Source organism: Bombina bombina, chromosome 7, assembly GCF_027579735.1.
Source record: "Bombina bombina isolate aBomBom1 chromosome 7, aBomBom1.pri, whole genome shotgun sequence".
Classification (NCBI taxonomy): Eukaryota; Metazoa; Chordata; class Amphibia; order Anura; family Bombinatoridae; genus Bombina; species Bombina bombina.
In genome coordinates this window covers 609067574-609081056 of record NC_069505.1, presented here as the reverse complement: position 1 = coordinate 609081056, position 13483 = coordinate 609067574, and the positions used below count along the sequence as shown (strand labels likewise).

The 13483-nt window shown below is 39.0% G+C and overlaps 1 protein-coding gene across 1 annotated transcript; it reads left to right on the top strand.

Annotated features, from left to right (window-relative positions):
• Nucleotides 1-4167: 4167 nt before the first annotated feature.
• LOC128636689 (olfactory receptor 1496-like) lies at nucleotides 4168-13194 on the top strand. Its single transcript, XM_053689676.1, has 2 exons — nucleotides 4168-4852; nucleotides 12251-13194. Exons 1-2 carry the CDS (start codon nucleotides 4168-4170, stop codon nucleotides 13192-13194), a joined length of 1629 nt encoding a protein of 542 aa, XP_053545651.1.
• Nucleotides 13195-13483: the final 289 nt, after the last annotated feature.

Sequence of the window (13483 nt, the reverse complement as noted above, 5' to 3'; positions counted from 1 at the left end):
TTTCTATTCTCTTCAAACTGAGGGTCAGCTCAGGTCTCATGCAGAATCCAGTTCAATAAAATAAAAGATAAAAACAATGTAAGGGTGTGTATCTAATTTTGATCTTGATGTTAGATGCGATCTTCCCCCCTGTCAAATTGTTATTAGATTTTTGGTGCAGTAAGGGTAGCAGAGATAAGAAAGAAAGTACCCAGCAGACTGTGAGATTAGTTTGAGTAGTAGGCCTTTTTTACTTCGGCAAGTTTTTAGGTATCCTTCTTAAATGTGACACTGTAAAATTGGCATGGGGAGTCAGTATAACAGAGTCGCTAGTCCCCTCTTCACATCTAAGGTTGTTATGTTAGCTCGTGGAGTGCCGTTAAGGAAAGATGACGCACTTAGGCCTCAGGCAGTGTAGTGCGGCGCGGCCGCGTGAGTGATTTCAGGTCTTACCCCAGAGCCGTGCGAGGAAGCCGTGGTGTCTCCAGGTAGATGTGCGGTAAGCGATAGCTTCCCTCGCTCACCTCCAAACAGTGCAAGGGAGCGGTGTGTAGTATATAATGTCAGCACCGTTGCGCCTCCTTTGATGGGTACTTAGCAGCCTAAGATCTAGTCGCGGCCGATTGCCTTATTGTTATGGGGTCTCTGTCATCGGCAGAGACTTGATGGTATAGCAGGGAGTGCTGTATGAGTGTTCCTCCTTTGGAATGCTTTTGGGCTATAAAATAATGAAATTATGCCATTTTAGATCTATATTTGCCTGAGGGTTTGAGGAGCAACTCTAAAACACAGCCATCTGCCTGCGTGGCATGGCTCCGCCCCCAGGTTAGGATTTATTTTACAGGTAATTTTTTAGTTATTTTAACTAGGTAGCTATTAAATAGTTTTATTAACTATTTAATAGCTATTGTACCTAGTTAAAATAAATACAAAGTTGCCTATAAAATAAATATAGATCCTAAAATAGGTACAATATAATTATTTGTTATATTGTAGCTATATTAGGGTTTATTTTAGAGGTAAGTATTTAGCTTTAAATAGGATTAATTTATTTAATAAGAGTTAATTTATTTTGTTAGATAAAAATTATATTTAACTTAGGGGGGTGTTAGTGTTAGGGTTAGACTTAGCTTTAGGGGTTAATACATTTATTATAGTAGCGGCGAGGTCTGGTCGGCAGATTAGGGGTTAATACTTGAAGTTAGGTGTCGGCGATGTTAGGGAGGGCAGATTAGGGGTGAATAAAATTTATTATAGGGTTTAGGGGTACATAGGTAGTTTATGGGTGTTAGTGTACTTTAGAGCACAGTAGTTAAGAGCTTTATGAACCGGCGTTAGCCCATAAAGCTCTTAACTCCTGACTTTTTTATGCGGCTGGAGTCTTGTCGTTAGAGTTCTAATGCTCACTTCAGCCAAGACTCTAAATACCAGTGTTAGAAAGATCCCATTGAAAAGATAGGATACGCAATTGACATAAGGGGATCTGCGGTATGGAAAAGTCGCGGCTGGAAAGTGAGCATTAGACCCTTTCCTGACTGACTCTAAATACCAGCGGGTGGCCAAAACCAGCGTTAGGACCCCCTAACGCTGGTTTGGATGGCTAATGCAGAACTCTAAATCTAGGCGTTATATAATTGCATAAATGTGTTAAAAATATAAAATTGAAAATATGTTGCAAATGTAAAAATAAAAATGTGTTACAAAAGATATATATATATATATATATATATATATATATATATATATATATATATAGGTTGAAGGAAACGGCACACACTAGATTCACAGCCACCTGGTGCTCAGCCAAAAGCAGTACATACAGTGAAATGGAACTGGATCCAATGGACAGACTCCGTTGTCTAGTAAGATCCAAGAACAGCCGGCACACAGGAGTTTTGTTCAGCAATCCGATTTATTCAATAAGCAAGAAACCAGACGTTTCAGCTCTACCGTGAGCCTTTCTCAATGGTATTCAGGCCGGATAATATAAACCACAAAACCCACACCTTAAATACCCACCCATTCCCAAGTGAGAGCCAATCTGCATGCAAGGCTGGGCTGCTCCTTCCCACACACAATCAACAAACCTGAGCATTATGTTACAGCTGATTCCACGCAGATGCAGCGTGACGTCATCACGCACCAACGCGCTGCATAGGAATGTCTGTGCCCCAGGTATCCAAGGGAACGCCGGGTAAACAAATACCTCCGGTCTCCAAGGAGATGCATAAATGAGTGAGTACAGAAAAACACCCGATGGGCGTGATTAGTCTGTGAAAAATAAAATAAATGGGCCATGAGTGAAAGCCCAAAACAAGCACAACAGTGATGTATATTTACAAAAGACATGGTATCTAAATATTGTATACAGGGTTATTTAACACAATTTATATAAGCAAAAAAGCAAGGATGGTTATTTACAGCGCTACATGTTTTGGGCTTTCACTCATGGCCCATTTATTTGATTGAGAAAGGCTCACGGTAGAGCCGAAACGTCTGGTTTCTTGCTTATTGAATAAATCAGACTGCTGAACAAAACTCCTGTGTGCCGGCTATTCTTGGATCTTACTAAACAACGGAGTCCGTCCGTTGGATCCAGTTCCGTTTCACTGTATATATATATATATATATAAATGTGTATTGCCAAAATGTATCCAAAAAGAACTGTTTATAATAGATGGTGAAAAACGAAAGTAAAAATGAAAGTAAAAATTAGAGTAAAAATGACAGTATGCGTGGCTAGTAATAGCAACATCAACTATAGTTAGCAGCAACAACAATGGTAGCTATAATGAAGTGGGAGCTAACAGCATTATAAACATGTACTAAAAAAGAGAGACAAAATGGAATACTTACCGATCATAAAAAATCAAAGGGGCTAGTACATATAATAAGGTAAAAGAATATATTTAATACATTAAAAACAAACCACGATAAAGAAGCATAATTAAACTAAAATAGAATCAAACCTAGAATCTGATAAAAAGATTGGCCAATCTAAAGAGAGTACAACATAATGTACAACAAAAGTGTCCCAAAAGACGTCCTATGTTCTAATGGAAAATTCCAAGTTTGCAAAAGTGAAAAAAAAATATATATGTCCCAATGAAAAAAATTGAGTCCCAATGAAAAAGTTGTATCCCAATGAAAAAGTTCAAAGTTGCAATTTCTGTCCTATAAGGATCCAAAGTGGGGAAGAATGGTCCAGATGTACAAGAAGAAAGACCTGTAGAAAAACAACAGAAAAATACTGTACAAAACAAACACAATGACAAAGTTAAAATTAGAAAGTGTGATCACCGTATATCTAACAGAAACTCGGGCTGGTATGTCATTTACTGCTGTGGTTTACGTGTTTCAGCCTGCGAGGCCTTTATCAAGACTATACCAGCTGAGAGTACTCAGAGAATTTAAAGGTTTATTCGACCAATCAATACAGGGGGTGTGTTGCTGTTAACATGCGGGTTATTCGACCAATCAATACAGGGTGTGTGTTGCTGTTTACATGTCTCATCATTTGTAAGATTTACATTGCTCATGCAGCTAGTATAAAATAAAATATAGTATAATGTATAGTGTCCATGCTTATAAATTCCGTGTCTATTATAAATGTATTGAAGTGTATGTTACGATAAATGAATTGATTCATCCCTATTTTTACAGACGTTATTGAAAAGTTGTTGATATAGTTAAATCGGCCATTTTTAAAGTGGGCAATTAGAAAAAATGCTAACAATATAAAAGACAGTGGGAAAAATAACTCTTTGCATATCTGAGGTTATTTGATGAATTATACTCTCTAAAGGAGATGTATCAGAGGTCTGTGCACTATGATAGTAACCACTATTGCAGTTGGAAAAACAATGTGCCGTATGGCCAATTTAGGAGAATTAGAAGAAACTGCTCCACCTTGGCGGATTATGATGAGCAGGCTAGGGTGCTTGGGTACTGCTTTTTTGGGAAGGGGTATCCTCATGAACTGATTAACAAAGAACTAGTTAGGGTCAGGGAGGAGGATAGAACACAATATTTTCATAAGACCAATAAAGAAAAGGAAGAATTTAAGGACACCAATCCCCCCTTTTTATTACTAGATATAACTCCAATTATCGTGAGATAAATAGAATTCTACAGAAGCACTTAAGAAAAATAGCCCCTAGTAAAATAGTGAGAGACAAATCTAAAACAATGGTGATATCACAACCTAGTTTTCTAGGAAAGGCTGGCCATGGACATAAAATATCTAAGTGTGGCAAGAGACGCTGTGTTATGTGTTCTTACATCTCGCATCAGGTTTCCACCTTTACGTCCCATAGCAATGGAGAGACATATAATATAAAAACTTTCAACCCAGACTTGCCTCTACAGTTCAGGGCGACTTCGGAGCGGAGCACCCTCTTTATTAACCGGGTATCCAGCTTTGTCCATGGGGGGCGACTAAAAACGAAAGACGAAATAATGCTAGACTCCCCAGACTTCTCCCTGACATGGTTTACCTACTTGCAGATAGGTCACTTTATCAACACCCACAAATACAAACTGCAGCTGGTGAGGGACCCCTCCCCTTTTGAGTCTCTATGTATCCAAAGTAATGTGGCTGGGCACTTGGTCTCCCTCATCTATACTCTACTTCTAAAGCTGAGAGACAGCCCCCTCCCAAACTACACAAGAGCATGGCATAAGGAGCTGGGCTCTGAGCTCTCTAATGAGGATTGGCAACGGATTTTCCGAGCCGTAAAAACACTGTCGGTCTCTGCCCGTATGCAGGAATCACATTATAAATTCTTGAGCCGATGGTACCTTACGCCGTCTAGGCTTAAGACAATCTACCCGAGAGCCTCTGAGAAATGCTGGAGGGGGTGGGGTGGCACAGGTACGATTCTACATATCTGGTGGGATTGCCCACTCCTGCTGGACTTTTGGTCTTCCGTCTGGCAGGAGATTCAGGAATTGCTTGACATTGACATTCCAAAACTCCCGGAAACCTTGCTTTTCCATTTTCCTAACAAAATAGAAAATAGGGTGAAAAAGAGCCTCCTAATGCTGATGCTGTCGGGGGCTAAGAACCTGATACCTCAGCGTTGGAAGTCCCCCCAAATACCTACCCTCGCGGACTGGAGACAAAACCTGCAAAATATTCTCCTTTTGGAGAAATATCACTATGTTAAGACCGTGACTCTGGGAGCATACACAGAAATGCTATTATTGTGGGAGGGTGCCGGGCTGGAGAGAGATTAGTTGGTCCTGTAGCTTAAAATAGAAGACCGTCCTGGAGTGGTGGACACCCTATGCTTCTTTTTTTTTTTTTTTTTTTCTTCTCCTCACTCCCCCCTCCCCCTGATACTTCCCATCCTTCCCCTCCCCTCTTCTCTCTTGATATCCTTCTCTTTCCCTCTCCTCCCTTGCTCTACCTTCTTCTACCCATCTATAACCTATTCTTCCCAGCCCCCTTGAATGTGTATATACCGGGAGGTTAGGGAAGCTGGAACAAAGGCACTGAGCGGCAAACCGGGTAATATTTAATATATCTGTATATCTTAGACTTGTATTGTCTATGAATGTATTTGTCATTTAAGCATCATGTCTTTACTGTAAAAGACATGTCAGTTATTGGAAAAAAATTGGAAAAATGTAAGTGAAGAGCTAATCATTACTCCTGATCTTAAAGGACACTCAACTGTTGGCAGATTGCTGTTCTCCTCTATTTACTGCATGGGGACCCACGTGTTATTGGAGTCCCACAGACTGTTAAGCATAGCTGCTATTAGAATTGTTTATGTTGGAAACAATGGAAGGACAAAAAAAAAAAATTGTCTGTCATTGCAAGTGAACTTGTTGTTTTCTGTAAGTGTACTTTTCTCAATAAAGCTCTTTTGAAAAAAAAACAAAAAAAAAACTTTCATGACCAGTGAATCATCCTTTGTAATCTATCTGATCAATTGTGTATGTGGGGCTCAATATGTGGGCCGCACCTGCCGCAAAGTAAAAAAAAAGATGGGGCAAACATGCTTCCAACATAAAGAACAAGTCTAAGTCTCACAGCATCTCGAGCCATTGCCTTACTGCCCATTGCATGCTCAAGAACCCCATGAACATCTTGCCAAAAGAGTCTATCTCCAGAGTTCAGGTGAATGCCTTTATGACACTTAGGAGACGTGAATCCTACTGGATCACTAAATTACTGACCCTTCAACCCAATGGTCTGAATGAAAATCTGGACCTGGCAGCTTTTATTTGATGATTTAGAGTACTCAAAATGTTCAATCCGCCCCCTATTCTTCATCATTGAGTAAACTTTGACCCTTTACCTCACAGTCAGAAGACACATTACAGCCAATCAGCGGCAGACACTCCCTCCCAGACCCTCCTACCTCCTGGACAGCATCCATTTTAGATTCATTTGGCAGCTGCATTCTTAGTGAGAGGAGGGACAGTGTAGCTGCTGCTGATTTAATAGGGAAATTGATAGCTAGGCTAGTGTATTCAGTGTCCACTACAGTCCTGAAGGACTCATCTGATCTCTGCTGTAAGGACAGCACCCCAAAAAGCCCTTTTTAGGGCTAGAACATTAGTCTGCTTTTTTTTTTCATGTGCAATCTAATTGCAGTAGCCTGCCTGCCAGCGTGTGTCAGGCTCACAGTGTATACTGTGCCCACTTGCCCAGTGCCACCACTCATATCTGGTGTAACAGTAGTGTAGATTTAAAAAAAAAAAACACTTTTTTGACTGTGTTAAATAACAGCAGTCAGTTTCCTTCAAACGTGTGCGTTTCAGTGCCTGCCTGCCAGGGCACAGTATCACCCCAGTGCAATTCATATCTGGTGTAACAGTAGTGTAGATTTAAAAAAAAAACTTTTTTGACTGTGTTAAATAATAGCAGTCAGTTTCCTTCACACGTGTGCGTTTCAGTGAGTGCCAGGGCACAGTGTCACCCCAGTGCAACTCATATCTGGTGTAACATTAGTGTAGATTTAAAAAGAAACAACACTTTTTTGACTGTGTTAAATAATAGCAGTCAGTTTCATTCACACGTGTGCGTTTCAGGGCCTGCCTGCCAGGGCACAGTGTCACCCCAGTGCAACTCATATCTGGTGTAACAGTAGTGTAGATTTAAAAAAAAAACTTTTTTGACTGTTAAATAATAGCAGTCAGTTTCCTTCACACGTGTGCGTTTCAGGGCCTGCCTGCCAGGGCACAGTGTCACCCCAGTGCCACTCATATCTGGTGTAACAGTAGTGTAGATTTAAAAAAAACAACACTTTTTTGACTGTGTTAAATAATAGCAGTCAGTTTACTTCACACGTGTGCGTTTCAGTTCCGGCCTGCCTGCCAGGGCACAGTGTCACCCCAGTGCAACTCATATCTGGTGTAACAGTAGTGTAGATTTAAAAAAAACAACACTTTTTTGACTGTGTTAAATAAAAGCAGTCAGTTTCCTTCACACGTGTGCGTTTCAGGGCCTGCCTGCCATGGCACAGTGTCACCCCAGTGCAACTCATATCTGGTGTAACAGTAGTGTAGATTTAAAAAAAAAACACTTTTTTACTGTGTTAAATAATAGCAGTCAGTTTCCTTCACACGTGTGCGTTTCAGGGCCTGCCTGCCATGGCACAGTGTCACCCCAGTGCAACTCATATCTGGTGTAATAGTAGTGTACATTTAAAAAAAAAAATACAATTTTGACTGTGTTAAATAATAGCAGTCAGTTTCCTTCACACGTGTGCGTTTCAGGGCCTGCCTGCCATGGCACAGTGTCACCCCAGTGCAACTCATATCTGGTGTAATAGTAGTGTACATTTAAAAAAAAAAATACAATTTTGACTGTAATAGATTGAATAGCAGTTAGTTGTCTGCAAGCGTGTGTGTCAGGCCTACAGCGTCTACTCTGCCAACTTCTGCCAGTTCACAGTGCTACTCATATCTGTTGTCACAGTAGCTTGCACGCATAGACAGGCAGAGGCAGGCCACCCCGCAGGGGCCGTCGTGTTTGTGGTGCTGTGATTCCCTTTGGCCCTAGAATAATGCCCAGTGTTCAGAGGCCACGTACCCTGAACTCGAACATTTCTGAGGACATAGTTGACTGGCTAACACAGGACACCCAATCTTCTACAGCTTCCGCTCAGAACCTTGATGCACCATCCTCCTCCAGCTTAGCTTCGGGCACCTCTCAAGTTACCACTCACCCGCCTGCGGCCACCACCAACACTAGCACCACAACCGCTTCACTTGATCTGTCAGAGGAGTTATTTACACATCAGTTGGAAGAAATGAGTGATGCGCAACCATTATTGCCAGAGGATGTAGATAACAGGGATATGTCTCAGTCAGGCAGCATTACACACATGGACGTACGGTGTGATGATGATGATGTTGTACCTGCTGTGGGAGTTTGGTCTGTCACTGTGAAGCGGGCGTAACCCTTACAATACCTGATCGATACAACATCATACCTGATGTTTTAAAGCACGTTATTCCAAACAATTTAGGAATGTTAGGTGATTTATGCCCTTTATGGCTTAAAACCAGACTCTGCATCAGCTATGTAATTTTCCATGGGAGTTTTTGCCATGGATCCCCCTCCGGCATGCCACAGTCCAGGTGTTAGTCCCCTTGAAACAACTTTTCCATCACTACTGTGGCAAGAAAGAGTCCCTGTGGGTTTTAAAATTCACCTGCCCATTGAAGTCAATGGCGGTTCGCCTGGTTCGCCCGTTCGCAAACTTTTGGGGAAGTTCGCGTTCGCTGTTCGCGAACCCAAACTTTTAGGTTCGTGACATCACTAATACATATATATATATATATATATATATATACATATGAGACTTTGTCACTATTTATCTTGGGCCTGTTAGTGACAACAAGATGTGACTCCCCATCATTGTCTTTTATCACTTAAATATACAACTCATATTATTTATATATATATTTCTTTTCTATATATATATATCTCTCATGTGAACATTTAGTAATGTATAGGACTTTTTTCACATATAAGTTAATAAGATATTCACTATGCAGGTATATTATCACCAAATATTAGTTGTTACACTAATTATAACACATGCCCTGCAATAGACAAGGACTTGAGTAACATAAATTACTCGTTATACCTTTTTCACATCTGGTTATTATTTTTGATTCCATATCCTGTTAGGGTTGGATAGCATTATCACTAATGGTACTAACATTAGGTCTCATATGATAATATTCAGTATATTAGAGATTTTAGTTTCATTTTCTCTAGGGTACATATTATCACATATTATCACTATTATATTGAGGGCACCCGACACTAGATCATTATATTTTGGTACCCCGCCAAATACAATTTTCTTTTTTTTTGTGTTAATGTCACTCTAAGTATTTCCTTTTCTAATATATTATTAATTCCTTGACACATATGACGTGTACTACGGTATATTATATTATAGACCATACAGTACAAGTATTCTTCTAGTATCACTATACACCATTCTTTTAGGATGCCACGGTGCATACTGTTTGTAGATTATATAATTTTTTTTAGATAATTATGATTTTTTTCTTAATATATCGATCATTATCACCAAATTTATTTCACGTATATTTATAAGTCACTACCTGCTAGCAGATTATTATATTATTATTTTATTATATAGATTGCATCACTGGTCACTTATTAGTGGGATCATTTTTTTGTTATTGTTTTTCTCTATATAAATTTAACATATTGTATCATATGGCTAAGCAGGAATATATTTGGATTATCACAGATTCACTTTATCTAATAGGTTTATATACCAATTGGGAGATATTTATATTAACTGAAAATAGGTGCTTCTCGCAGAAATAGTGGCCTCATTATGAGAGTATTTTTAGTGGTTTTTATTCCAGCTAGGAGGTTTGTGCACCTCTGGGGGCGGGACTTGTAGCAGATCACTCGTGAGTTAAATTCTCCATATGGTTGAGACTTTCTTAATAGTAGAGAAAGAAACTGCCACATTCATATGTCACAATAATGAAGATTATAACATGTACAGGTGATGCGATTTCACATCATCTGTGTGCTCAATGCCAAGCGGCTGCAAGTAGGAGGTGACGTTTTGTCGTCATATCTCTTGCACGCCCATATAGTCACTCTGGATAGGCTAGGAACATACAAACCCCTGTGACATACTTGTTAAGCTACTCAGAGCCGTAAATGCTTGACACATATAACCACTCAGAGTGGATCAAAAAGGTTATAGACGTTCTAAATCCCTAATTGGTTTGTTTGCTTTCAATATATATTTTATGGGATTCACTCGTTAATTCAGATATCTGTGATTTCCCTTGTACACATATGGGATAGACCCAGTTGTTTATTGTTTGACTTGAAGGGTCTGGCATTTTTGCAGAGGGAGCTCCTCTGATGTGCTGCACTTATTTTACTGTATTAGTGTGTATGTTGAACCAAGCACATATTTTCTATTTTACCATATTTTTACCATGAGATTTAGGAATGGCCCCAGTTACACACTACAGACAGGTTCATGCATTGCCTGTGTTTATATGAGACAGGGTGATCTTAGCACTATGGTGATACTATTAGTAAAATTAACTTGCAGCTGAGCAGAGGTCAGGTGCTGTTCTTCTATCAATAGATATTTGCACACAGACCATTGGAGGTTTTAGGGGGGTGGGTTTGTACTTATTACCCTATTGTAGGACCAGGAAGGGTTTAAATAGCAAGTGTATCCATTTTTTCATTATTCTTGTCATTGTATAGCCTGAGGAAACAGCCTTTGAAGGGCTAAGAAACGCGTTCTTTTGTTTTTAAATACATGTATATGCTTTTATGATACAATTGCTGTCTTCTGGGGTTTATCTGGGCCCTTTTTTCGTATGGTGCTAAGAGGATCCTGACAAACGTCTAAGCACAGTCTACTATGTGACTGAGAGGTCCCATCTTGCCTTTACTGTACCCGGAGGTGCGCTACATCTTGTAAGTGCAATCACTAAGTGTTATTTCATTGCCTATCCCCACTGTACTAGGCTATGGTAGCTATCATTGACAGATACACACACCTTGCCTGCTGACTATTTGGTCGAGTGCTTGAATGCTGGCACACAGTGAGCTGGGTCACTGCTATTGATCCAGTTTGTTCCATCTGCACCATTTGGTGCTTTTCTTTTGTGAGTAACATACTGAATAACCCTTTATACAGACGTCACAAGGCCATATTGGCGCCTCTGTGTTCTTTCTTTTTTTTCAGATGTTAGATTTTTTTATTTTTTTTGTAATTTTAGATTCATTTTAATTTTTGAATTTTTATTTTTAAAGTAGTTTTTTTATTTTAATTGCAACTTAGCATTTTTTAATTTAGGTAATTGCGGTTAATTTAGAGGGTGTTAGTTTATGAGGCTTAGTAATTTAAATAGGTTAATTGCGTTGTGGGGGTTTAGTGGTTTAGGGGTTAATAGATTAATTAAGTTAATTGCAATGTGGATTAATGGCGAATTAGGGGTTAATAGTTTAATTAGGTTAATTGCGATGTGGGTGAATGGCGGGTTAGGGGTTAATGCATATTAGGGTGACCGCAATGTGAGTGAATGGTGGATTAGGGGTTAATAGTTTAATTAGGCATATTGTGTTGTCTGGGGTTGTTGGTTTAGGGGTTAATACTTTTATTATTAGTTGTGATGTAGGGGATTGCGGATAAAGGGGGTTTTACACCTTGTTTTTTTTTTCAGGAGGCGTGTTAGACTTTTACGGGAGATTTAAGATTTTTTTTATTTTCTTAAGCGCCGCAGTTTCTAACGTGCCATAGATCATTGGCGACTCCAGAAATGTGTATTTATGCACATTTCTGGATATTGCTAGTTTATCCGACTTACGGCAGTTTATGTGATTCCCCGATGTGTGAGGGGAAATTACGGGGGCCTCAGGTTTCAGCAGTTAAGATGAAGCCTGCGCCGCATATGTAATCTGGCCCTTATTTGGTGAGAAGTGGAAATATTGTAGAATATGTGAGAGGATTTGTATGATATTGTGAGTTAAGTTTCTTCCCTTCATAACTATTGCTAGAAAACCATAGGCTCCCTGCAGTCTGTTCTATATGCAACAAAAACATTTTAGAGGAAAGAAATGTATTCAACCTACCAGTAACCAAAACAACATACATAGAACAAATGTGTAAGCAGTTCTGTTTTTTTTTTATTTTTCAGGAAACATTAGAAAACCAATATGAGACATCATCAATTAGCTCAAAATATCACTAAGATGTAAATATGTTTTATTTTCTTCTCCTAGATAAAAACACAAGTGAGACTATGAAAAACCACACAGTATTGGCAGAATTCTATCTAGAGACATTTAATTTATCTACAAAAGGACAACTTGTGGTTTTCGTTGGGACTTTGCTTATGTATTTACTGGCTGTACTCGGAAACGTCACTATTGTCACACTTGTATCTCTGGTGTCCCAGCTGCAAACACCGATGTATTTATTCCTGTGCAGTTTATCAGTACAAGACATCATGTTCGTATCTGCTATTTTACCAAAGCTGTTGGCCATCACTATCACAGGTGACACCAGCATAACGTTCTCAGGCTGCATTACACAGATATTTCTATTTGTATTCTGCATTGATACAGAATTTTTCCTGCTAACCTCCATGGCTTATGACCGCTATGTGGCCATTTGTATCCCACTGCATTATCCTCTTATTATGAGCAAAACAGTGTGTGTTCTATTGATCACTGTATGTTGGTTTGTTGGCCTACTGAATGCATCTGCTTACTTTTTGATTTTGTCTAATTTAACCTTCTGTAAAAAAGTAATCAATAATTTCTTCTGTGATGTAATAATATTACTGAAGCTTTCTTGTAGTGACATCACATATATTATTAATTTGTTTATACCATTAGAAGGCACAATAATTGGTCTGTTACCATTTATACTTATAATGATTTCCTATATCTATATCATAGCCACCATCCTAAAGATCCGATCATCATCTGGAAGACTGAAGACCTTCTCCAGCTGCTCCTCCCATCTCACAGTTGTTGTACTCCTTTACGGAACTTCTATTAGCTTGAATATGAAACCTAAGTCAGAAAATTCTCTGGAAATAGATAAACTGCTCTCCATGATTTACACTGGCGTGGTTCCCATGGTAAATCCGCTGGTTTATAGCCTGAGAAATAAAGATGTTTTAAAAGCTATGAAAAATAGTTTGAAAAAGATTAAATAAATACCAAACACTATCATGTGCTATTATGGGCTAGATTACGAGTGGCACGCTAACTGTTGTGTTTGACTGAAAAGGGGGTTTATTGTGATCATGCGCAATTGAATTTAAAACGCTTCTAGATCACTACTTGAGAGCTCTGGTTAACTGTTACGCGAGACACAAAAGTGGCACAAAACACATCTAAATTATAATAAAAAGTACAGTTACAATCACAATAACACTATCTAATAAAAATATTATTCTCATAAACTCTCCTATTTTGCTTTGTCCCCAAGATAAAAAATATTCA

What these genes read in the sequence shown, in the direction of transcription:
- LOC128636689 (XM_053689676.1), top strand. Translation starts at nt 4,168, where the DNA reads ATGGTGATATCACAACCTAGTTTTCTAGGAAAGGCTGGCCATGGACAT. An exon ending in GAGGGGGTGGGGTGGCACAG is followed by an intron (nt 4,853 to 12,250) that starts GTACGATTCTAC and finishes TTCTTCTCCTAG; the next exon opens with ATAAAAACACAAGTGAGACT.